This window comes from Mustela putorius, unplaced genomic scaffold (assembly GCF_011764305.1).
Source record: "Mustela putorius furo isolate JIRA1106 unplaced genomic scaffold, ASM1176430v1.1 tig00537335_pilon_pilon_pilon, whole genome shotgun sequence".
Classification (NCBI taxonomy): Eukaryota; Metazoa; Chordata; class Mammalia; order Carnivora; family Mustelidae; genus Mustela; species Mustela putorius.
In genome coordinates, this window is record NW_025422457.1 from 364,477 (window position 1) to 389,002 (window position 24,526).

The 24,526-nt window shown below is 36.0% G+C and overlaps 1 protein-coding gene and 1 pseudogene across 5 annotated transcripts in view; one reads left to right on the forward strand and one right to left on the reverse strand.

Moving 5' to 3' along the window:
- CEP350 (centrosomal protein 350) overlaps positions 1 to 24,526 on the forward strand; it is a 150,193-nt gene that overhangs the window by 50,313 nt on the left and 75,354 nt on the right. For all 5 annotated transcript variants that reach the window (XM_013064217.2, XM_045074331.1, XM_045074330.1 and 2 more), the window contains 9 exons: positions 2,296 to 3,353; positions 4,832 to 4,982; positions 6,388 to 6,560; positions 14,468 to 14,654; positions 17,023 to 17,243; positions 17,596 to 17,759; positions 21,131 to 21,241; positions 21,889 to 22,029; positions 24,175 to 24,311. In XM_013064217.2, the coding sequence (XP_012919671.1) occupies positions 2,296 to 3,353; positions 4,832 to 4,982; positions 6,388 to 6,560; positions 14,468 to 14,654; positions 17,023 to 17,243; positions 17,596 to 17,759; positions 21,131 to 21,241; positions 21,889 to 22,029; positions 24,175 to 24,311 (2,343 nt within the window). The remainder of the gene's footprint in view (positions 1 to 2,295; positions 3,354 to 4,831; positions 4,983 to 6,387; positions 6,561 to 14,467; positions 14,655 to 17,022; positions 17,244 to 17,595; positions 17,760 to 21,130; positions 21,242 to 21,888; positions 22,030 to 24,174; positions 24,312 to 24,526) is intronic.
- On the reverse strand, positions 11,860 to 12,109 carry LOC101674004 (annotated as a pseudogene).

Sequence of the window (24,526 nt, forward strand, 5' to 3'; positions counted from 1 at the left end):
TGGCTAGCAGAGTTTATTATTTTCTATACACACTCTATTGAATTTTATATATCTTTATATAGTACTTAAGGCATTGATTTTAACTATTAGTCTCTTATGCCCGCTAGATTTTGAGAAACAAAAGATTAAGGATTAAGTCTTAACTGGATTTACTGGATTTTTGTCTTCCCTGTTCCTCTAGTATCAACATAGTGCCTGGCATTGGCATTCTAAGTACTTGAATTTAAAGGTCTTGAATTTTTACTCAGCAATATCATTTATATTTACAGCTTCCTTTATATTCCCTTTACTGCAGCTTAGTTTGAGCCCTAATAACCTCACACTTTATATTTTGTGGCATGGAGTCCATGCTGTAGTCTTCCTTCATTCTGTTTTCTTAGCAACACTTCAAAACAAAAGACTGTATAGCATGACTTCCAACCAAACCTTGCTTGACGTGCTTTCCAATTCTCTTATCACTCTGGTTACCCTCCTCTAGGTGATTCTTCTGAATTTAGTTGGTAAGACTTCACATTATCCATACTAGTTTGGTCAAGGTTGCTGCCTGTCCAAGTCGCTTTGAATCATAATTTGATAAATTTTTAGGTTAGCTATGCCTCCTAGCTTTCTGTCATCTGCAAATTTGATAAGCATATCTTTATGTCATCACCCAAAAATAATGGACAAGACCAAGGACAGAATCTCATGTTTTTTGTTTTTTTTTTTTTTCTTTAAAGATTATTTATTTATTTGTTTGACAGACAGAGATCACAAATAGGCAGAGAGACTGGCAGAGAGAGAGTGGAGGGAAGGCAGGCTCCCTCCTGAACAGAGAGCCTGATGTGGAGCTCGATCCCAGGACCCCGAGATCTTGACCTGAGCCAAAGGCAGAGGCTTTAACCCACTGAGCCACCCAGGCGCCCCTCATGTTGTTTTTTAATAAGCATCTACTTAATAGTTAATATTGACCTTTCATGTTTTTATAATATCCCTTAATATATAGGGTGTCCATGGTCTAGAAACATGTTATTTAAATAATGCCATCTAGGACGTCTTTATTCTGTTTTTTGACTTTATGAACACCCTACTCTGTATTGTATATTTAAAATTGGTATTCATAATTTTGCATTGATACTCATTGATATTTGTTATTTTATTTTTTTAAAGATTTATTTATTTATTTATTTATTTATTTAACAGAGATCACAAGTAGGCAGAGGGGCAGGCAGAGAGAGGGAGAAGCAGTCTCCCCCGCTGAGCAGAGGGCCGATGTGGGGCTCGATCCCAGGACCCTGACACCATGACCTGAGCCGAAGGCAGAGGCTTAACCTACTGAGCAACCCAGGCACTCCTGTTAATTTTTTTAAATTGAGATTGGAATAATGAATATGATGCCTATGTTAGTATTTAGCAATCTTAGCAATCTGAAACATTTCTCTTTTATAGAGCATTATTTTAATTTTTTTAATTTTAATTTTTCAAAAAGATTTCTGAGAGGAAGTGAGCACAAGCAAGAGAGCACAAGTGGGAGCAGAGGGGCACAGAGAAAGGGAGAAGCAGGCTCACTGCTGAGTAGGAAGTTGGATATCAGTCTTGAACCCAGGACCCTGGGATCATGACGTGAGCCAAAGGCAGACAGTTAACTTGATTGAGCCACCAGGCACCCTTGTATAACATTATTTTTAAAAGAAATGGGTAAAGCCAGTGTTGTAAAGAATTTTGTTCACAGAGTTTTAAAGGTTATAAAGCCTTCTCTTTATTTTTTAATTTTTATTATTATTATTTTTTAAGATTTTATTTATTTGCCAGAGATAGAGAGAGAGAGTACACACAAACAGGCAGAGAGGCAGGCAGAGGCAGCGAGAGAAGCAGGCTCCCTGCCAAGCAAGGAGCCTGATGTGGGACTCGATCCCAGGACCCTGGGATCATGACCTGAGCTGAAGGCAGCGGCTTAACCAACTGAGCCACCCAGGCGTCCCTAAAGCCTTCTCTTTAATTAATAGTTTAAAAATATGTGTTAGTTGAAGAAAGCAGTTTGCATGATAGCATTCCATTTTTATGAAAATAGCAATGCCAAAACACATCACACACATAGAAAAATCTTTGGAAAGTTATAATTCTAAAGAAATATTAGTAGTGCCGCTTCCTCGTTGTTTAGCTATGAGTGCTCTCTATCTTTTTAATCCTCTTTACCTGTCCTTTTTTATTCCGGTGGTGAATGTGCATTACTCTTATAAGGAAAAAAAAGTTAAAAAAAGCTGGTGGCTTAATGATGAGTTACTGTGTTAACTAACATACTATGAGTTTCATTTCCAGAAGGGACTTGATGGAACCTACATGGGTACAGCCTGACAGACTGAGCCCACGAGTCCAGAATCCTCAACCACAGCCTCTTGTTGGAACAGCCGGAAATTTACTCTCCCATCTCTTGAGTCTAGAGCATATAGGAATTTTGCATAAAGATTTTGAATCTATTTTACCAAGCAGAAAGAATCATACTATGGCCTCAGGGCCATTAACTTTTACACCTCAACCATATCTGACCTCACCAGCTGCTCATCCAGATGCCTTGTTAAAACCTAGTGCCAGCCAGTATAAGAGTAAACTGGATCGTATTGAAGCCTTGAAAGCAACAGCTGCTTCTCTGTCCAGCAGGATTGAAAGTGAAGCCAAGAAATTAGCTGGGGCTCACATAAACTATGGGTCAGTATGGAACGCTGAGTATGATGTACAGCAAACACCCCAAGAAGAGGGACTGTGGACCAAGGCTGTAAGTCCACCTGTGAAAGAGGATCCTGAAGATGTTTTCTCTGCCCGAATTCAAAAGATGATAGGAACCTGTGTATCTCATGCAACTTTTGACGATGATCTTCCTGGTGTAGGCAACCTGAGTGAATTTAAAAAGCTTCCTGAAGTGATAAGACCTCATAGTGCCATTTCAAGATTCAGAATGAGATCCCCTGGTCCCAAGCCAGAAGGGCTTCTGGCACAGTTGTGTAAGAGGCAGACTGACTCTTCTAGCTCTGATATGCAAGCTTCTCAAGACAAAGCCAAATTGTCTCTTGGTTCTAGCACAGATTCAGTCAGTGAAGGGCCTCTTCTTAGTGAGGGGAGTCTCTCTGAAGAAGAGGGAGGCCAAGATGGACAGCCCTCATTGAAGGTAGCAGAAATCTTAAAGGAAAAGGAATTTTGTGCTGGAGAAAGAAATGGTTATGAACCCATCAAAGAATTTCAGAAGGAAGCTGAAAAATTCTTGCCACTTTTTGGGCACATAGGTGGTACACAAAGCAAAGGACCGTGGGAAGAATTGGCAAAAGGAAGTCCACATAGTGTCATTAATATTTTTACAAAGTCGTATCAGTTGTATGGAAAAGGTGAGAAAAATACGTAAGCCTTGTGCTTATTTGTATGTTATCTTAAAATAAATCATTTAATAATTGTGTACAGGGTAATACTTAAGTACAAATTTTTATTTGTTCATTTATGAAGATAATAGAGATTTATCAATTTAAATTATCTGTAAGCTTTAACTAAAGTATTGGAATTTCATCATTAAAATTTTTTTTGGTTGTTATTGTCATGAACCAGTAATTGATTGGTAGTTGTAGAAATTTTGTTCTAATTTTAGAGAAATTCATTTGTGGTGTTCAGGATTGGTCTGTACCATTTGTGTGCTAGATTTTCTGTGACTATCTTTATGTGTTTAGATAGAAAATAAGTATATTAATACAGTGATTGTGAGTCATTGGGGATATAATGTCAAGAATTGAGAGGGGGCAACTGTAGTAACATCCTAATATGGAAACTATTAGTACTTGTCAAAACTAATTTTAAAAATAGACTTTGCTCTTGATCTTGGGGTTGTGAGTTTGAACCCCACATTAGGTTTAGAGATTACTAAATTAAAAAAAATCTGAAAAAAATTAGACTTTGAACAGGAATGTAGCTGCGTGTATTTGGATCATGAAACAACTGACTTCTAAAGTTTCTTTCTTATCTCTGAAATCCTGCAACACAGGTTTCCTTTTCTATGGTAATTCCTTCAAGTCACTTTCTCTTTTCTTCCTAGTCTAGGTGGGTTTTACCCATTTTATGCTAACGTAACTTTAAGATTTCCAGGTTGGAGAATGGGGCTGAGCCTTAAGTCAGCTATTAGTATCCTGTGGTTTTTTATTTTCATTCTGCACAGTGAACAACTTACTTGATAAATGAATTGATTTCATCTGTTCATTATGCTTATCTGGGCGGTGCATTTTCCTAGGATTCGTATTTAGCTACTTTGTTCTGACCTTGTGCAGACCTAACCATGCCATCGATCTCCTGTTACACTTATTCCTATAGGTGGTAATTTTAAAGTTTAAAAAAACCTGAAAAGCAGAAGTTGAAAGCAAAGTGCTGTTAAATCAACATCCTCATTTTTTTTTTAAGAATTGTGTTTTTTCTTAAATCTTACTGGATTTTCATTAAGATTTTATAATTATACTGAAATATTTTGAGTTGAAATGATATGTTATCTAGGATTTGCTTCAAAGTAGTCCGAGAGGGGAGTGAGAAGTGTGGAGAGTAGGAAATTTATTTGAAACTAGATTGATCATGTATTTATAATTGTTAAAGCCAGGTGGTGTATATCTTGGTTTCATCATGCTATTTTTTCTTTCCTGTATGTTTGAAAATTTCCCTAATAAAAAGTTAAAAATGTATTGTTAGATATAAAGATAGATTGAATAGAAGCATTAAAAAAGCCAACTAAAATGTTCCTAAATCCATGTTGTTAATCTGCATATTGTGGAATGCTTTGCTTGTAGTCTTTTTATTTTTGTTTTAAGGACATTTCAATGACTACTTTTGACAGGGTTTGAAGATAGGTTGGAAAGAGGAATCTCAACATCACGGCCTTTAAATACCATCACAACCCCTGTAAGCAGTGTTTCGTATGAAGATGATTTTGTCTCCTCTCCAGGGAGTGGGACTTTGACAGAAAGAAAATCGGCTCTCGAACCTAAGTAAGGATATGTTGACATGGGATAAAATCCAAGGAGTGAGGAAAATTTACAAATGAGAACTGTGGTGTGACTATGAGTCAGTTTTGTTTGTTTAAAGATACATGTAGAGGCTGCATAGCATAGAGCTTATTAAAAACATGAGCTCTGGATCCGGACTGTCTGGCTTTAAATCCTGGCTCTTCTGATAGTAGTTGTTTGTCTTTGGGTATATTACTTAACTCCCTGTGCTTCAGTTTCCTTCTCTTTAAATGGGGAAAATAATTATACCTGCCTCATAGAGTGTGAAGAATATTCAATGAAATACAAAGTACTTAGAACACGGCCTGGCACACAATAAGCAGATTATACACTCTTAAGTCAATCTGTGAATCCCTGGTAGAGGATAGTATTGGGAAACTCTCCCATGGTATGCTAATATAAGATTAAGTAATAGTTTTCTATGATAGAATTGAGGATGACCTCGATAGATCCTTGACTCCGTGCTCCCAAGTAGATCAGTGCATTTTTTTTTCCTAATTGGGAGAACATCTAAACTTTTTCAAGTCTTTGAAAAATAACAGTATTATAGTATTAATATTTGTTGGACAAAATGTACAAGGCACTGAGAGGACTGAGGGGGACTTTGCTTGTATTTACTCATAGCCTGTTGCATTAAATATTTTTGTTACTGTTCCTGCTTCAGAGAGGAAACTGAAGCATCCAGGTTATGTTACTTGTACAAAGTCATACAGTAAGTGAATCAGACTTCGCTAGAGAGAATCTCCTCCCTAAATTTTGTTACCATATGAAGTAATCTGTTATTACTCACATTCAATATAATTTTCTTCACAAATTACAAATTATAATTCGTATGAAATTATTGGGTGATCTTTTGAAAATTAGTTCTGTCTGGTTAAACTTACGAAAAGTTACTCAAGTTACAGTGGGAAAAGTATAGTTTTAACATTTGAACTCTAAAGAAAAGATTAAATTTTTAAATCAAAATTTCCAAAGATTTAATATCACCAATCAAGATGATTTATTGCATTTTATTTCTAGATTGAAGAACATATTATTGGGTGGAAAATAATTATAACATTAGCATTAAACGATGAATTTGAATGGAAGTTGAGGCCATATTTTCCAGTTTCCAGCATTATATTTTTTCTTTTATGTGTCTGAATTATCCATTTTTTTATTGGTGTTTACTTCAGTAGACAACTCCCTTTAGATTTTTCTCAATAATAAATTGAGCCATAGGGAACAATCCAAGCTTATGATCATAAGGAAACAGAAAAGTGGAAGGCATCTTCAATTATAGTTATATCCTCCTTGTGATTAAATAGATTTTAAAATATCCATAGTTCTAGCTGTGTTTTAAGACTTTTATTTTGTTCTTTAACCACTATTGCTTGTTCTTTGACAGTATTGGTGGTAGCAATTTGGGTATTCAGGAGGACCATTCTAGCAGAAAGTCTGCCTATGATCTGTCCTCTGTGGATGTTACCTCCCAGCACTCGTCAGGGGCCCAGTCCGCTGCATCGTCTCGTTCATCTACTTCTTCTAAAGGGAAGAAAGGAAAAAAAGAAAAGATAGAATGTAAGAGGAATTCTACATTTTTTATTTTTTTTTTCTCTTACCAATCATTTTGTGGTAGTGATCTAAAGTTATAATTTGATTCCATAAGAAGTTAGATGAATTTCTTTATGATAAAATGTGATAGTTTTCATATTTATCACTATAACAGTACCTTCCTGATATATAACAGTATAAATCCTTTGCTTAATACATTTGCAATGATAAAAAATAAGGATTATGGATAAACAGTTGTAAAAGAAGTTTAAGTCCCCACTGATTCCCCTGCTGAGAGATAACTATTAACATTTTTGTGCCTGTTTTTCCAGTGTATACATAAAACCATGTACACGCACACACACCCCTTTATTTAAAAAACAAATGAAATCATTTAGTTTTGCAACTGCTTTTAAAAAAACTTTAGAGTATATCCTGTACATTTCAAGCATAATTAAAAAGTACTCAAATTTTCTTATCTCTAAAATAAAGATGATATCAGTAAGTGGTATCAGTAGGTGCTTTGTGTGGTAATTTTGGAAGTATATGTGAAATTAACAGATAGAATGTATACATGCCAGTATTTGGCCACTGTAGCTGCCCTTTGGCACTCTTAAGTAATTCTGAATGATTGAAGAGAACATCTATCAGTCCCTTCAGTTCTGCTCTTGGCTATAATTTGCTCTGTAAGCCCAGACATAAGAAGATACAGTAATTAGGAAAAGCCCTCTTACACTCAAAGGATGATCCCTAGGGAATAATTTTGCTCCCCAAATTGTTTTTTCTAATTGTAAAAATTGTTCATTGACTTAACAAAACAAACCACAAGGGGAGTAGAAATCAGAAAAAAAAAAAAAAGAAATAAAAAGAAAAAAAACTATTTAAAAATTAAAATCACCTATAATCCCTCTACTTGAAAATAACCAATGCTAATGTTTTTTGAACTTTGTTTTATTTTAACAATTGTGGTAAAATTTACATAACATAAACTTTATCATCTTAACCATTTTATTTTTTTAAGATTTTATTTATTTATTTGAGAGAAAGAAAGAGCACAGGGCACCTGAGTGGCTCAGTCGGTTAAGCATCTGCCTTCAGATGCTTCAGATGCTCCAGTGTCCTGGGATCGAGCCCCATGTCAGGCTCCTTGCTCAGTGGGCAGTCTGTTTCTCCCTCTCCCTCTCCCTGCTGCTCCCACTGTTAATGCTCTCTCTCGCTCTGTCAAATAAATGAATAAATAAATCTTAAAAAAAAAAAAAGTGCACAAGAGAGGGGGGTTCAGAGGGAGAAGCAGATTTCCAGACGAGCAAGGAGCCTGATGTGAGACCCTATTCCGGGAAACTCCAGGATCATGACCTGAGCCAAAGGCCAGGCGTTGGTTAACCAGCTGAGCCAACCAGGTGCCCCATCATCTTAACCATTTTCAATTGTACAGTTCATTGTCATTAAAAAACATTCAACTGCTGTGCAACATCACTGCCATCCGTCTCCAGAACATTTTCATCATTCCATACTGAAACTCTGTATCCACTAACTCTTCCTTCCACCCGTTCTCCAGTCCCTACAAACCACTGTTCTACCTTCTATGCATTTGATTACTAGATACTTCTAGATGCCACATAATGGCATCATACAAAATTTGTCCTTTAGTTTGGCTCGTAGCATAATGTTTTCAAGTTTCATCTGTGTGTTGACTTACATGAGAATGTCTTTCCTTTTTGAGACCGAATAATATTCTGTTGTGTGAATACACCACATTTTGTTTATCCATTTATCATTTGATGGACATTCTGGTTTACACCTTTTGGCTATTGTGAACAATGTTGACATAAGTATTGGTGTACAAATAACTGTTGCGAGTCCCTGCTTTCAGGTTTTTTGTATCTATAGCCAGGTATGCATTTGTTGGATCAAATGGTATATCTGTGTTTAACTGTTTGAGAAAATGTTGTACTGTTTTCCATTGTGGCTCTGGCATTTTACATTTCCACCAGCAATGCACACGGGCTCCAGCTTCTTCACATCCACACCAACACTTGTTTTCTTTTCCTGTGGTTTTTTGTTGTTGTTGTTGTTGTTGTTGTTTTTTAAGTGATAGACCTTCTGTTGACTGTAAAATGTTAAGATTTTTAGTAAGAATCCTTCCAGATAATTTGTAGGCATATGTAAATAAGAAATGTTACATGAGGGACCACATTTGTTTACATGCTCTTTCTCTGTCAGTAAATATGAATCACCCTTGCAAAGACTAGCCAGTGTTTTATTATTTTGGTATAATTTATTTACCAAATTGTTAGACATTTAGGCTATTGTATTTCTTCTTTTCTATTATGAACACTGCTGCATTGAATATCTTATAAATGTATCTTTATGCATTGATCTGGTTCTTTTCTTTAAGGTGAAATTCTAGAATGAGGAAGTGGGGCAAAGAGTATGTCATGTTCAGAATTTGGGTACACTTTGCCAAATAACCCCTCAGAAAGCTAATGCCACTTTGTGCTCCCATTATGAGAATGCTAGGAGAAATTATTACTTAATCATTAACCTAGTATAACTCTCTTTCAGATTGTTCTGAAAGTTTTTGGTGGCAATTAGACATCATTCTGATAGCACTTGCCAATGTCTGTCTTTTCTTGTGAAATACTGTTTCATTTGGATAAGCACTTTCATAAGTGTTCTCAGTAGAGAAGAGCTCCATGGTTCCATAAATTTGGGAAATGCTTTTAGAGTGAGACCAGCTTGTTTTCTGCGGGATTTATTGGTACTCCTAATATGCTAACATGCATTGTTTATTTTAGATGAGGATGAGGCTGCAGTATGAAGTATTTTCCAAATTTATTTGACCACAGAGTCATTTCTTCCATCAGCATGTTAATGCTTTCGAATTCAGCTGAACATATTTTGGGAAATGCTGAACTTAACTCAGTTCTTTTACTTTGCAGTGGTTTTGCTTTGTTTTTTTTTCTTTAGTGTTAAACCTAAGGTTACCAACTAGTTATTGGCACAGTCTGGATTGTGACTTCTGATTCTTATATCTAGTTTATCTTCTACTATAATATTCTGTACAACTTAAAATATTATGATATGTTGAATATATAACTATAAGCAATATGATTCAATATAGGTTTTTAAAAATTGTTATCTAAAACATAATTAGATGAAGTGTAGGTAGTGTTTTATGGCTTTCCGTTTCCCTAATCTCCTCTCATAATGCCTTAAAAATTTCTATGTATTGTAGTTTAAGATTTCTTTTTTAATAATTTTTTATTTTTTATAAACATATATTTTTATCCCCAGGGGTACAGGTCTGTGAATCGCCAGGTTTACACACTTCACAGCACTCACCAAAGCACATACCCTCCCCAGTGTCCATTGTATTATAGTTTATACAGCATTATCTAAAACTTAGTTTCTCCTTTATCCCTAAGTTCTAAAATTAGTGTAATTTTTGTTGTATATACTCCATCTGGTGGTGAGAAATAGCATCTGCCTGCTCTGAATAAAAACTTCCCAACGTGGCTGCAAGTAGTTGGTAGATCATAGTGGTGATCATAAGAAAAAATTTTTTAATCTTAATTTAATTTGGAACCTATAAATATACTTTCATTTGGCAATCTTTTATTTATTTTTTTTAAAGATTTTATTTATTTGAGAGGGAGGGAGAGCATGAGCATGCACAGAGGCAGAGGAAGAGAGAGAGAGAGAAGCAGACTCTTTTGGAGCAGGGAGATCCCGGGACTCGATCCCAGAACCCTGGGATCATGACCTGAGCTAAAGACAGATGCTTTACCGACTGAGCCACCCAGGCGCCCCTCATTTGGCAATCTTTTAAAGTAGTGGCACATATTTCCTTTGTGTATAGATCCCTTGGTTGGAGTTCAGTTCTTTTTGCATAGTCTTTTGTATTGTCTACAAATTTTGGTTGTTTGAAATGAAGAGCAGTTTTTAAATTGTGTATTTCTTTTCAAAGGCTAATAATGGGGGCCCTTATGTGGCTCAGTGGGTTAAGCCTCTGCCTTTGACTGAGGTCATGGTCTCAGGGTCCTGGGATCAAGCCTCGCATCAGGCTCTCTGCTCAATGGGGAGCCTGTTTCCCCACTCCTCTGCCTGCTGTTCTGCCTACTTGTGATCTCTCTCTGTATCAAATAAATAAATAAAATCTTTTTTTTTTTTTTAAGATTTTATTTTATTTATTTGGCAGAGAGAGATCACAAGCAGGCAGAGAGGCAGGCAGAGAGAGAGGAGGAAGCAGGCTCCCTGCTGAGCAGAGAGCCCAATTCGGGGCTTGATCCCAGGACCCTGAGATCATGACCTGAGCCGAAGGCAGTGGCTTAACCCACTGAGCCACCCAGGCGCCCCAATAAATAAAATCTTTTTAAAAAGGCTAATATTAGATGAGTAAAGAAATGCATTTTTATTATGAAAAAATTAGAGATATCCAGTATTGATAACTTGCTTTTAGTCTAGGGATTATAAATAGGTTTTAGATTAGAGAGTCCATTCAAACTGATGGATAATCATATAGATTATTTGCATGTGTCTCCCCCTCCCCACCTTTTTGTGGTAATGTGTTCAGCATATCTAATTCATGGTACACATCTTTACCTAGGTTCCTAGGATGAATTACTATGAATGAGATGAAATTTCTGGGTCAAGGGCGATCAAAAATTATTTTATGTATATTTTAAGTTGTTCTCCAAAAAGAAAATATCAGTTTGCACTCCCTTGAAAACAGTGTATAAGTATCCTTTTCTCTGTGTGCTGAATAACACTCAAGACTTTATTATTTTAAAAATACTTGCTAATCTGATAATGAAAAATGGTATCTTATTTGAGGTGATTTTCATTTCTCTAATTGTTTATTTTTTCATATGCTATGACTTTTCATTTTTCCTTTTTTAAACTAAATTTTATTATTTTTTTAAGATTTTACTTATTTATTTGATAGAGATTGCAAGTAGTCAGAAAGGCAGGCAGAGAGAGAAAGAGGAGGAAGCAGGCTCCCTGCTGAGTAGAGAACCCGACTTGGGGCTCTGTCCCAGGACCCTGAGACCATGACCTGAGCCAAAGACAGAGGCTTTAACCCACTGAGCCACCCAGGTGCCCCTAAACTAAATTTTAATGAAAAGTTGTTATCCAATTACTGTCACTATAGCAGAGTATATTTATTTATTAGTTTATTTTTTATGTGGTAAAATACACCCAATATAAAAATTGCCATTTTAAATATTATTTTCTTTCTTTGATTTTGTTTTTTTTTTAAATTTTTTTAATACAAAATCTGTTTATTGGGATAGTTTCCCATTCATCTTGTTTCAGGGTGCTTTTATTGCTGCCCCTGTCTGAAGGAGCATCCTCTAATCCTTGCTTTTCCTCCTGGAGGCTGGCAGAGGACAGTGGAGCAGCCAACACACAAAACTACTGTTTGTGCCTGGCTAAAGACAGTGGTGACTTTTTAGCACCCTGGGCACTTCACCTCCGTGAAGTAGGAGTTGGGGCTGTGCACTAGGTGCTTCCTCTTATGCTTCCTCTTCTCCTCTTCTGGAAAGGTGGAGGAGGTCCTTTGTGAGGAGCATGTTCTCGTGGGGAGGTCATCACCACACTTTTTTTTTTTTTTTTTTTAAAGTAGGTTCCACATCCAGCATGCAGGGCTTGAACTCACAACTCTGAGGTCAAAACCTGAGCTGAAATCAAGAGTTGGATGCTTAACTGACTGAGCCACCCAAACACTTTTTTTTTTTTTTTTAGATTTTATTTATTTGACACAGAGAGAGAGAGAGAGAGAGAGAGAGATCACAAGTAGGCAGAGAGGCAGACAGAGAGAGGCGGGGAAGCAGGCTTCCCGCTGAGCAGACAGCCCCATGCGGGCCCATCTCAGGACCTTGAGACTATGACCTAAGCTGAAGGCAGAGGCTTTAACTCACTGAGCCACCCAGGAGCCCCTTTAAATAAGATTTTTAAATAAGGGTTTTAAAAATAAGATTATTATTTTTAAATAAGATTTAAATTTTTAAGGAAGATTATTTAAATAAATTTTTAACTAAGATTATTTGGGTGGTTTTTGGTGGTGAGTTGAGTCAGTTCTCTTATCTATCTTGGATATTAACTCCTTATTGAATATATCCTTTGCAAATACCTTCTACCCCTTATTTTAACCATTTTAACTGTACAGTTCAGTGGCATTGAGAGGTTGGGTTTTTTCGTTTTGTTTTGTTTTTCACTGTTTGCAACCATTATCATATCCATCTCTGGAACTTTCTTTATCTTCCCATGGTAAAACTCTGGGCCCATTAAGTAAACACTGCCTTCCCATTCCTCGGTTGTTGGCTCCCTCCTCACTGGACTCCTGGCAGCCACCATTCTACTTTGTTGTCTTTGAATTTGACTAGGCAATTTAACCGTTGCTAAGTGTATAGTTCAGTGTTATGAAGTACATTCATGTTGTGCAGCTGTCACTGTTGTCTATCTCCAAAACTTTCTCATCATCCCCAGCTTAAACTCTATTCCTCTAGGTAATAACTCATTTTCCTCTCCCCCTTGCCTCTGGTAACAAATGTCTACTTTGTGTCTTTATGAATTTTCCTACACTAGGTGCTTCATATAAGTGTATGATCGTACAATTTAGTCCTTTTGTGATTGGCTTATTTTAGCATAATGTGCTCAAAGATTCATCTGTGTTGTAGTGTGTATCAGAATGTCCTTCCTTTTGGGGCACCTGGGTGGCTCAGTCATTTAAGCATTGGACTCTGGATTACAGCTCTGGTCGTGATCTCAGGGTTTTGAGATCAGGCTCAGCTTTGGGCTCCATGCTCAGCACCTTGGCCTGTGATTCTCTCTCTCCTGCCTCTGCCTCCCTCACCTCTCGTACGCACACATGCATGTGTACTCTCTCAGAAAAATAAATAAATAAAAAGAATGTCCTTCAAGACAGAATAACATATCATTGTATGTAAATACCACATTTTGTTTATTCATTCACTGTTGAAGGACACTTGGGCTGTTTCCATCTTTTGGCTACTGTGAATAATGCTGCTGCGAACATGGGTGTGCAGCATAATTGTTTCCTTTTTCATTTTCTTTGGATCTTTAACCATATATCTACATTAGAAAATTTTTGCTGTCATTAAAGTGTATATGCTCTTCTTTTTTCTGTTATTTTTAAATGTAACAAGTGTTTTCTCATGTTGCTGTTGAAACATAAAATTGGGCTGCACTAGACTTAAGAGTCATGAGACCCTTTTTTTTTTTTTTAAGATTTTATTTATTTATTTGAGAAAGAGACAATGAGAGAGAGAGTATGAGAGGGGGAAAGGTCATATGGAGAAGCAGAGGGCCCAATGTGGGACTCCATCCCCAGATTCCAGGATCATGACCTCAGCTGAAGGCAGTTGCTTAACCAACTGTACAGTTAAAATGAGTGCATTTTAAATTACAAAGTGCTAGTTAATTAATGATCAAGTTACTGTTTTCTGTGTAATTTAGACAACTCTTCAATTGTTGGAGATTCAGGTCAAAATATTTTAAAGTTACACATTACGTAGTTCTTGTCAAAAAGTTTTTCAGAATGATTGTATACTTCATTTGGCATTCGATACTATTTTTCTCCCAGTTCTGGGTTTTATCTTTAAAAGTCTTTTTTGGTTACTTTTTCATAGGGATAGAATAGTACTTCATTCTTACTCAATATGCTTGTCTTCTTTACCATTCGATTTAGCAATTTATTTTTTAGCAGCAAGTGGGGGGATGTTAATGGAAGAAACTTTATTCTTCTTAAATGGAAACAGAAGGATGAACTACTTTATTTTATATATGAAAAATAATGTTAAAAGAAGTCTGATATGTACATTGCATTACTTTCTTGAAATACAGGTATCAATTATTTCTTGGTAGCTTCTGACATTGGGAATCAGCTTTATAAGAAATTTGCTTTATAGGTCTGGATTCAATCACTGGAAATGTTCAGAACTCACTTGTTGATGAGGACAAAGTACACTCTGGCTCAGAACGTGACTCTCATCAGGGAAAGAAATCTGGGACCAGTAGCAAACTTTCTGTTAAAGATTATGAGCAGACTCTTGACACTGATAGCATTTTGCAGGATCTTTCTGGGCATTCTGTAAGGTAATGTATATTTTATACCTGTAATTGATATTTAATTAAAGTTATAGCATCATTGATGTTCAGAGAATCCATTCAATAAATGCTATATTTTCTGAAGAGACTTTGGAGTTTTGTTCATAGTTGGGGTCTTTATATTTTAGAATATGGTCATCTCTTACCTAAACTATTACAGCCTCTCTCAGGAATGCTTTGCCTCCAGCACCATCCCCCTTTCTATTCTAACTGCCATTACCACTGTTGTTATTTTGAATCAATCCTCGGACCAACCAGCTGCTCTCCTTAGGCTACCTTGGGAGCTCACAGCTGCTCTGTAGATGAATTCCCAAGAACTTAACTTTATTTGAAGTGTTTCACTAGGCTACCACTGACTGTCTCATTTCTTTTCTCTACATTTCTCCTCATCTTTGTTCATCCACCCCTTCAACACACCTACATAGCATCCTTTTGTCTCATTACCTTTCTTCCTGTGAACTTCTCTCTCAACTTATTTGATGACTCAAGCAGATTTTGAAATCTCACTCTCATATTGTTTACAGAGAGCTTGCATACTATCTTTTCCCCTTCTTTTTAATATCATACAGTATTATACACTGAGCCTGTTGCTTATATATGATCTTTTGTGATTGCTTCATGTGCAGTTTCTATTCCTTTGTCTGCATGGCTTTTTATGTGCTGCACTAATTTTGTCCTTCTGGAAGTTTAAGCTCCGAGAAGACATGGATTTATTTTTTTCTTTTAAAACTGTGTGCTCTTTCTAATATGGTGTCACATATAGATAATTAACTTTAATGCTTTCATATTGTAAATCTTATATTGTTAATACTATTATTACTGTATTTAAAATTGAATTTTAATTTTTTTGTCAGAAAACTTTACCTTTCTTTAGAGATATTCTGATGATTTATTTCGCAAAATCGACAAAGTTAAACATTTCTAAAAAAGAATTCACAGCCAAATAAGTTTGATAAATGCCCTGTACTATAGACTAGACTTCCCCTGCCACCTTCCTCACCTATGATCTGAGGCTTTGATGAAGAGATGCTCAGATTTTTAAAACAGTATTTAACTTATTTATTTCTTTACTTAGTTTGCTATAGCCATTCTCTGTCCCCAAGCTCTTTACTTTTCTGTCCTTTTTATTTTTTGAAAATTTATTAACATCGTTGGAAGCAGTTTTGGAAATGCTAGTCTAGGTGAATCTTCTCTGCAGATCAAATACAAATTAAGCTTGTAAAACTAAAATTGAGATTCAGGCATACTTGATTTTGATATTGTGTTGGAATTCTTTCTTGGAAATCTAGTAAAAGAAGTAATAAATTCATTTTCTATTCCATAAATGAGGTTGTCAGACTATTAGAAATAGTAGTTCTCTAAATCATCAATAGTAAATTAAAGGTCACTTGTAAACAAGTGAGTGCCTCTCAAGACTACTTTTATTCAAATATTTATATGCTGGGTTTAAGAGAAATGTCTATCTTTGAAAACTATGTCCTGGTTTTATTAAAGCTAAAAGTAAACTTGTTTTATTATGTTAGAAATGTGTTAACTGTGCTAACATGTTTTATGAAGTATCTTCAAGTAATTTATTCAATAAATTAATGTTTAGTGCATGGCAGCATCTTTTTGTTATGAGAAACAGTAACTTTAATGAGTCTAATTTCTCAGAGAGGAGCTAGACATATGCCTTGTATTGAAATAAATACATTAAGAGTTATTTCAGACAGCTTATGAGACGTTACTTCTTTTTTTAGAAAGTTCAGGAAAGAACTATAACATTAGAAGTAGATGAAAACAAATGAGTACATATAAAGAAAGTACTTAGATATGGTTAGTAGGAAAAAAATTTTTTACTGTGAATTTTTGGGTTAAGAGGAATAACGAGATAGTGGATTTTGTCATTTCTTAATGTTTAATACAAAATGGTACTTTATTCTCTTTCAGAGATAGATTATAAGGCATTTTTTAAATGATAGGCTTGACATTACCTTTTATATATGGCTATAATTTTATTGCTATATGAGGTCTATGTATTTTTAAAAGTTTTGCCTTATACTGTAATAAGTGATTCATTATATATGTACATTGTAGAAGAAAGAGTTAAGTGCCAGGTTAATTGCAACTCCTTTTCTGTTTTATTATTTTGGGCAGGGTTTGTGCCTAGCTCATTCACCATTTTAAGTCTAGCAATGAGAGCCATACTCAGTAGTTCATTCAACATGGTGATGATGTTTGAATGATTAAATGCCTGAGTCACAGCCTTTTAAATGTCAATAAAGAATGTAATATATGCTGTTCTTATGAATTGTTTAGCTGGCTCTTGAAATAGTTTTCCTTGTTCTAACGTCTTTATATGAAACAAAACTTCTAGTGTCTCATCAGACAAGGGAAGATCTCAGAAAACTCCAACTTCTCCCTTGTCTCCAAGTTCTCAGAAATTGTTGCAGTTTGACCTTCCAGGAACTTCATTAGAAAGATCTAAATCCTCGGTAATAACGCCTCCATCTGTAGCAGGATTTAAGCCTAATGCATCTTTTACCGATATGAACCTTGCTGCCAGCAGAACAACTGCAGAGACGGCTTCAACATCAGGCAAGTAGATCCGTGCAGTTGTCATTCAAGATACGACTTCTCTCCCTTAAAATCCCTTTTCAGCCGAACTATAGGAAGATGTTATCGCATCAAATGAATGTGATTACTTTTTTAAGTATTCAGAATTGTACAGGAAAAGAAATACTGAAAAGCGTGAAACACTCAACAGTGGTGATTTTTCCCCTTGCCAGCCTAAGTCAGAACACACCTGGAAAATGTACACTATGCTAATAAGAAGTCAGTCTTTACTGCAGTGGAAAGCAAGCTCGTTTGGGTTCTTAAGATGAAAAATGAATTTCAGAAATCTGAGAGGTCGTTTCTCTTACATTTGACAGTCACTTATGCCTTCCAGGTTCTAAGCGCTTTTCTCCTGCTGGCCTCCAGCACCGTATGGCGGCAGAACTCAGTTACTTGAGTGCCATTGAGGAGTCGGTACGCCAGCTGTCAGATGTGGAAAGAGTTAGAGGCATATCACTTGCTCAGCAGGAGAGTGTATCTCTGGCTCAGATCATAAAGGTATTTGTGGAATTTTCTCTTTAGCTTTCTGTGCTTTTTCTCTTTTCTTTGGTATTTAAAATAGTTTCAATGATGAGGTGAAAAACCAAAACTAGCACATAAAACTTTTACTTGCCAAGTAGAAAAAAATAGTCTTATAAATAGCCCTGGGGAAAACTGTCATATAAAGTACTAAAAAAGTTAAACATAGAATATTTGGTAGCAGAACAATAATTAAGTCATTGTCTCTCAAATATTTCATTTTCCTCTTCCTCTGTTTTTTTAAATGACTGTGAAAATCAGCTAATCAAGCAATTCTCAATATTTTCTTTTGCTGACAAGTCAGAGATAACTGACTTTTTATTGTTTTGTTTTTAATGCTTTATTTGTACCAAAAAGAAAAGTTTCTGAGTTCCAGATATTTGATAAAGCTAGGATAATGTGGACTTTTCCTTAGCTAACAAAAATCCAATAAAGGTAGAAGCAGTGTTCTTATGTGGAGTTGCTGTTGCTATCTTTAAAAAAAACAAAAAAATTTAGTATTTACATATAATAAAATACGCAGATTTTAAGTGCATAGTTTGAGGAGTTTTGATCAATGTAACGACAACCCTAATCAAAATATAGAACACTTCTGTTGCTTCAGACAGTTCACCCATGGACGATCTTTTCAGTTAATTTGCTCTCCCAGAGACAGTTACCATTCTGATTCCTAATCACCATAGTATTTTTTGCCTGTTCTAGAACAGGCATAATGGAACTGTTCTTTGTACTTTGTTGTGTTTAGCTTATTTTATGTGACATAATGTTTTTAAGATTCGTCCATGTTGTATCCATTGTTTTGTTCGTACTATTTTTTTGCTGAGTACATTCCATTGATCAGTGTAACACAGTTTATCCTCTTGATGTACATTTGTATTGTTACATTCCATTGATCAGTGTAACACAGTTTATCCTCTTGATGTACATTTGTATTGTTTCCAGTTTGGGGCTATTATAAATATTTCTGTTATGAATATGAATTCATATTCATAAAAATATGAATATTTTTACAACTCTGTATTCAACATGTTTTTTCATTTTTCTTGCTTTAATACCCAGGAGTGTAATTGCTTGGGTCAAGTAAAAGTATATGCTTAACTTCATATGAAACTGCTATGCTGTTTTCCAGAGTAGTTGTATTATCTTATACAGCAATCTGTGAGAGTCCCAGTTGCTCCACATTTTTGCTGTCATTGGTATTCTAGGCATTCTAGTGAGTGTGAACTGGTATCATTGTGGTTTTAATTTGTATTTCTTTTATGACTCATGAGGTTGATAATCGTTTTGTGTGCTTATTAACCATTCGTATATCATCTTTGTGAATGTCTTTCATATTTTTGGCCTGTTTCATAACAGGATTGTATAGAAGTCCTTTACATATAGAAACTAGAAACAAGTCCTTTTCAGATATATTTCAAATACTGTTTCTCAGTCCTTAGCTTGCCTTTTAATTTAAAAAAAAATTTTTGTCTTTTCATTTTTAAACTGTATTTTTTTTGAGTGCAGAATATTTTCATTTTAATGAAATCCAGTTTTTCATTTTTTTCTTTTCTGTTCATTTTGTTTTCTAAGATATCTTTGCCTACCCTAAGATGTTAAGATACTTTAACAAAGATTTTTTTTTTATGTTTTTCTAAAAAGCTCTTATAGTTTTGGCTTTTATATTTTATTTAATTAAGTGTGTGAGCTATCTACTTATGGAGTGTGAAGAAGGGACCAGAGTTCATCTTTTCCTCCATCTGGATTTTCATTTGTTCCGTCAACATTTTCGTAAAAAGACTTAAATTATCTTGGCCCCTTTACCAACAATTAAGTAATCCCTTATATGGAGGTCTATTTCTGGACTCTGTTCTTTTCCATTGATCTATATGCCTATCCTTAATGCCAATGCCATACTGTTTAACTATGTTCTTAGAGTGAGTCATGAAATCAGGGTGTAATTACTTCAGTTTTGTTTTCCTCAAGGTGGTTTTGGGTATTCTAGGTTTTTGCATTTCTCTATAGCTTTTAGAATTAGTTTGTTGTCTTCTACCAAAAAAGAGGGGGCCTGATTTTTTATTTTTGTTGATTTTGATATGACTGGCATTGATTCAGTAGATCAGTTTGGGGGGAGAATTTACATCTTAACAATATGGCATTTTCTAATTTGTGAGCATGATACCTTTATCTATTTAGGTTTTAAAAATAATTCTCTCTGCAATGTAATTTTCAGTGTACAGATCTTACACATTTTAAAATTTATTCTTAAATATTTTGTCTCCTGATGCTGTTGTAAATAATTTTTTCTCAATTTTGTTTTGCATTTGTTCTTCCCAAAATAATTAAAACCATTCTTTGTGTGGAACTATCCCATTCTTTGCAAGGGATTGAGCATTCCTGTACCTCTCCCAATAAATAACAGTAGTGCTGTCCGGTCATCAGGACAGCAAAAACTCCCCCAGACATTTCCAAGTCTTCCTGATGGAGACTGGGGAGGGACTGAAAAGAGCTTGGTTAAAAGTCACTGGATTGGGGCGCTTGGGTGGCTCAGTGGGTTAAAGCCTCTGCCTTCAGCTTGGGTCATGATACCAGGGTCCTGGGATCAAGCCCCATATTGGGCTCTCTGCTCAGCAGCGTGCCTGCTCCCCCCGGCCCCCGCCTACTTGTGATCTCTGTCAAATAAATAAATAAAATCTTAAAAAAAAAATCACTGGATTAGGGAAATGATCCCATGGCAGTGGCCATTACTTTGAAATCCAAAATAGCACTGAGATTCTCTACCATTTAAGAGATATGTTATAATTCTGGGCTTCCAGATTTATACAGGGCATTATATAACTTTATATACAGTCTTTCCCACCTTTAGAAAACCTGTATTTAGCACAATTTCAGAAGAAATGAAAAAATATAAATTGATTGATAATGTTATATGAAATAGTGGAAAGAAAAGGTCCTGGTGAGGAGACCTTTTCTGGGGCAATATTTTCATGAAACTACTCCTGTAAAGCCAGAATAAAGGAGTCCTAAAATTCTGAGTTGTGAAGTGTTACCTTTATTTTTATACATAGGACATTTTAATCTCTCTTATAGAGTTAGGCGCTGCAGCTTTTACTTTAAAACTAGCTTTTTTGTATGAGTTCTTAGTCCTGTGTGCCTTGGAAATTTTTTATTTTACTGCATTATTTGACACGTAGTAGGTGGTCATTAAATTTTGATAACAGTTGAGGGCTATTCTATTTGCTGTCTTTCCTTGAAATTCTAACAGGTTGCTTCAAAAAAATTAAGAAAATAGTATTACGGGTAATATCGTCACTGTGTTAAAATGGTGTAGTATCTTAGAATTAATAGTTGATCATTTTTTTATTTTGAAGGCACAGCAGCAACGCCATGAGAGAGACTTGGCCCTTTTGAAATTGAAAGCTGAACAAGAGGCTTTGGAGTGTCAGAGACAATTAGAAGAAACCCGAAACAAAGCAGCTCAGGTACTTACGTTTGCAGCATGCACTGGTTCTATAAATCTAAATTTGTATCTTTGGAGTCACTTCAGTTTTCTTTTAATTATCTACGAGTGAAAAAGGAAAAATATAATAATGCCTTAGTACATTATGCCATTTGGGTTAATTTCATGTCATTTGACTCTGGTAGCAATCCTGTGAGTTAAGATTTATTCCCAGTGGGAGCTGAGGTACATAGTATTTATTGTCTAAGGAAACATCAGCTCTTGAATGGTGGAGTTAAAAATTAAACTCCAGCAGTAATTTTGAGACTCTAAACTCTAGATTTCAAGACATGAAATCTCCACATTTTTTTTTACAAGGCATTTGTGCCATAAAACAATTTTAAAATTAAAGCTAGGGGCGCCTGGGTGGCTCAGTGGGTTAAGCCGCTGCCTTCGGCTCAGGTCATGATCTCGGGGTCCTGGGATCGAGTCCCACATCGGGCTCTCTGCTCAGCAGGAAGCCTGCTTCCTCCTCTCTCTCTCTCTCTCTGCCTGCCTCTCTGCCTACTTGTGATCTCTGTCAAATAAATAAATAAATAAAATCTTTAAAAAAAAAAATTAAAGCTAATTTGCAGTGGGGAGAGACTGAGGCATAACAGAAGTTCTCTTTTTACTTTCTTTTATTTTCAGGTCCATGCAGAATCCTTACAGCAGGTGGTCAAATCACAAAGGGAAGTAGCGGAGGTCCTGCAGGAAGCAACTTGTAAAATAGCCACTCACCAAGCAGACACTGCTCGCCTCAACTCAGACGTGGCTCGCCAAATCTGTGAAGTAAGGCCATTGAGAGACCCTTTTCTTTTAGTCAGTCTGAGTAGATTTGGTCTTTGTAGTTTCTAACATCTAGCAAATATGTACTTTTGATTAGTGACTTTCAGTGGGAGCCAAATACTGTTGACTTGAGGCAGTATGTTGTACATGTGAGTGATTAGAGGCAGAAAAAATGGAGAACTCTAAAATGTCTGCCCTTGAGTAGGCTTTTTAAAAATATGATTTCGGGCGCCTGGGTGGCTCAGCGTGGCTCAGGTCTTGATCCCAGTGTCCTGGGATCAAGCCCTGCATCGGGCTGTCTGCTCTGCAGAAGAGCCTGCTTCCTCCTCTCTCTCTCTCTGCCTGCCTCTCTGCCTACTTGTGATATCTGTCTGTCAAATAAATAAAATCTTTGGGGAAAAAAAATATACTGATTTTATTGATCTATAATTTACAGACTATAAAATATATCCATTTTAAGTGTATTGTTTGATGAGTTTTGACAAATATATAGGTATCTAATTAGATGTAGATATCTATATCTATATATTTCTGTCTTTTCTTAACTCTCTGTCCATCCCTATAAACACCACCGTAATTGAGAAATAGAATACAGTTGATTCTTGAACAACATGGGCTTGAACTGTGAGGGTCTGCTTATATGCAAAAATATTTTTGACAAATACAGTACAGTACTATAAATGTAATTTTTCTTCCTTAGGATTTTCTTAATATTTTTTTTCTCTAGCCTACTTTATTTATTTTTTAAAAGATTTTATTATTTTATTTATTTATTTGACAGAGAGAAGGAGCACAGGCAGGGGGAGTGGGAAAGGGAGAAGCAGGCTTCCTGTCGAGCAGGGAGCCTAATGTGGGGCTCGATCCCAGGACCCTGGGATCATGACCTTGGAGGCAGACACCCAACTGACTGAGCCACCCAGGTGCCCCTAGCCTACTTTATTATAATAATACAGTATAAAGTACATATGTATAAGATATGTGTTAATCAACTGTTTATGTTATGGGTATGGCTTCTAATCAACAATAGGCTATTTTGTAGTTCAGCTTTGGGGGAATTAGAAGTTATCCACAAATTTCGACTGCTTAATGAATTGGCTCCGCTAACCCCCATGTTGTTCAGATGGCAACTGTATTTCCGTCACTAAAAAGTTTCTTCATGCACCTATCCGTTCTGTCCCCAGTTTTGGTCCCAGGAAGCCATTGATCTACTTTGTATGAAGATGGTTCCTTTCTACCTACAGTGATGTTAGTGTCTTGTCTTTTACTGTACCAAGAACAAAGCCAGAAATAGTTTTACTGTTGTCTGTGTACGGGATATTATAGTCTATAGTTATAGTTTCAGTTTATATTAGCAGGTACAATCTAGGATTGTTTGTGAAATGATTTTGTTATTAATATTAAAAGACCAGGAACCTCCTGGATTGGGTTCTGTGGGATTGTGCATAGACTCTTAAGAAAATTTTAGACAACATTAACAAAGATTTCAAACACACTTCAAGTTGTCAAGGCAGTGATTGAATGAACACCAAATGCATAATACAGGCAGCAGTTGCAGTACTGGTGAATAGGGAAGATACCTCCCATTGTAGGTCAAAACAGGTATAGGAAGTAGAAATTGAGTTGATTCTTTTTTTTTTTTTTTTTTTTAAAGATTTTATTTATTTATTTGACAGAGAGAGATCACAAGTAGGCAGAGAGGCAGGCAGAGAGAGAGGAGGAAGCAGGCTCCCTGCTGAGCAGAGAGCCCGATGCGGGACTCGATCCCAGGACCCTGAGATCATGACCTGAGCCGAAGGCAGCGGCTTAACCCACTGAGCCACCCAGGCGCCCAATTGAGTTGATTCTTATAGAAGATTTATTTTTGGTTTATAATGACTTATTATATTACCTGAAGATTTTGTTTTAATTTATAGGCTGCTGTAGTTAGATGAAACTTAGAAACCAGGTAGTCCATCCAACTTTTTATTTTTATAAGGAAGCTTTGTGAGACTTAAAGAATCTAAATGACTTGCCCCCAGTGTTTTACCTCTTACAATGGAATTTACTTGCTCTTAATCCAGTGATCTTTCGAAGACACTGTGCTCCTTCTCAGTTTTCTGTGATTTTTTTTTTCACATCTACTTTTGCCTTGTGTGTGTTCTTATTTAGATGGCAGAGTTGACTCGAACTCATATCTCAGATGCCATCACTGCTTCCGGAGCTCCCCTGACAACGCTATATGACCACCAACGACAGCATGCTCCAGACTTTGTGAAACAGATGAGGACCAGAGCTGAAACGGATAGGTTAATACTCGGTCATTCAGCAACTATGCAATGAGTATCTACTATGTCCCAGGCCCTGTCATGGGCGCTAGGAGTATAGTTATGGGCATACAGTGTGGTGGGGAAGATAGATACTGTAATCAAATATTCACTGAAATGAATGAACACTTACACACTGAGACATGTGTTATGAGAGAAAAGAACATACATCTCAAAGATCTAAAATGAAGGGATTT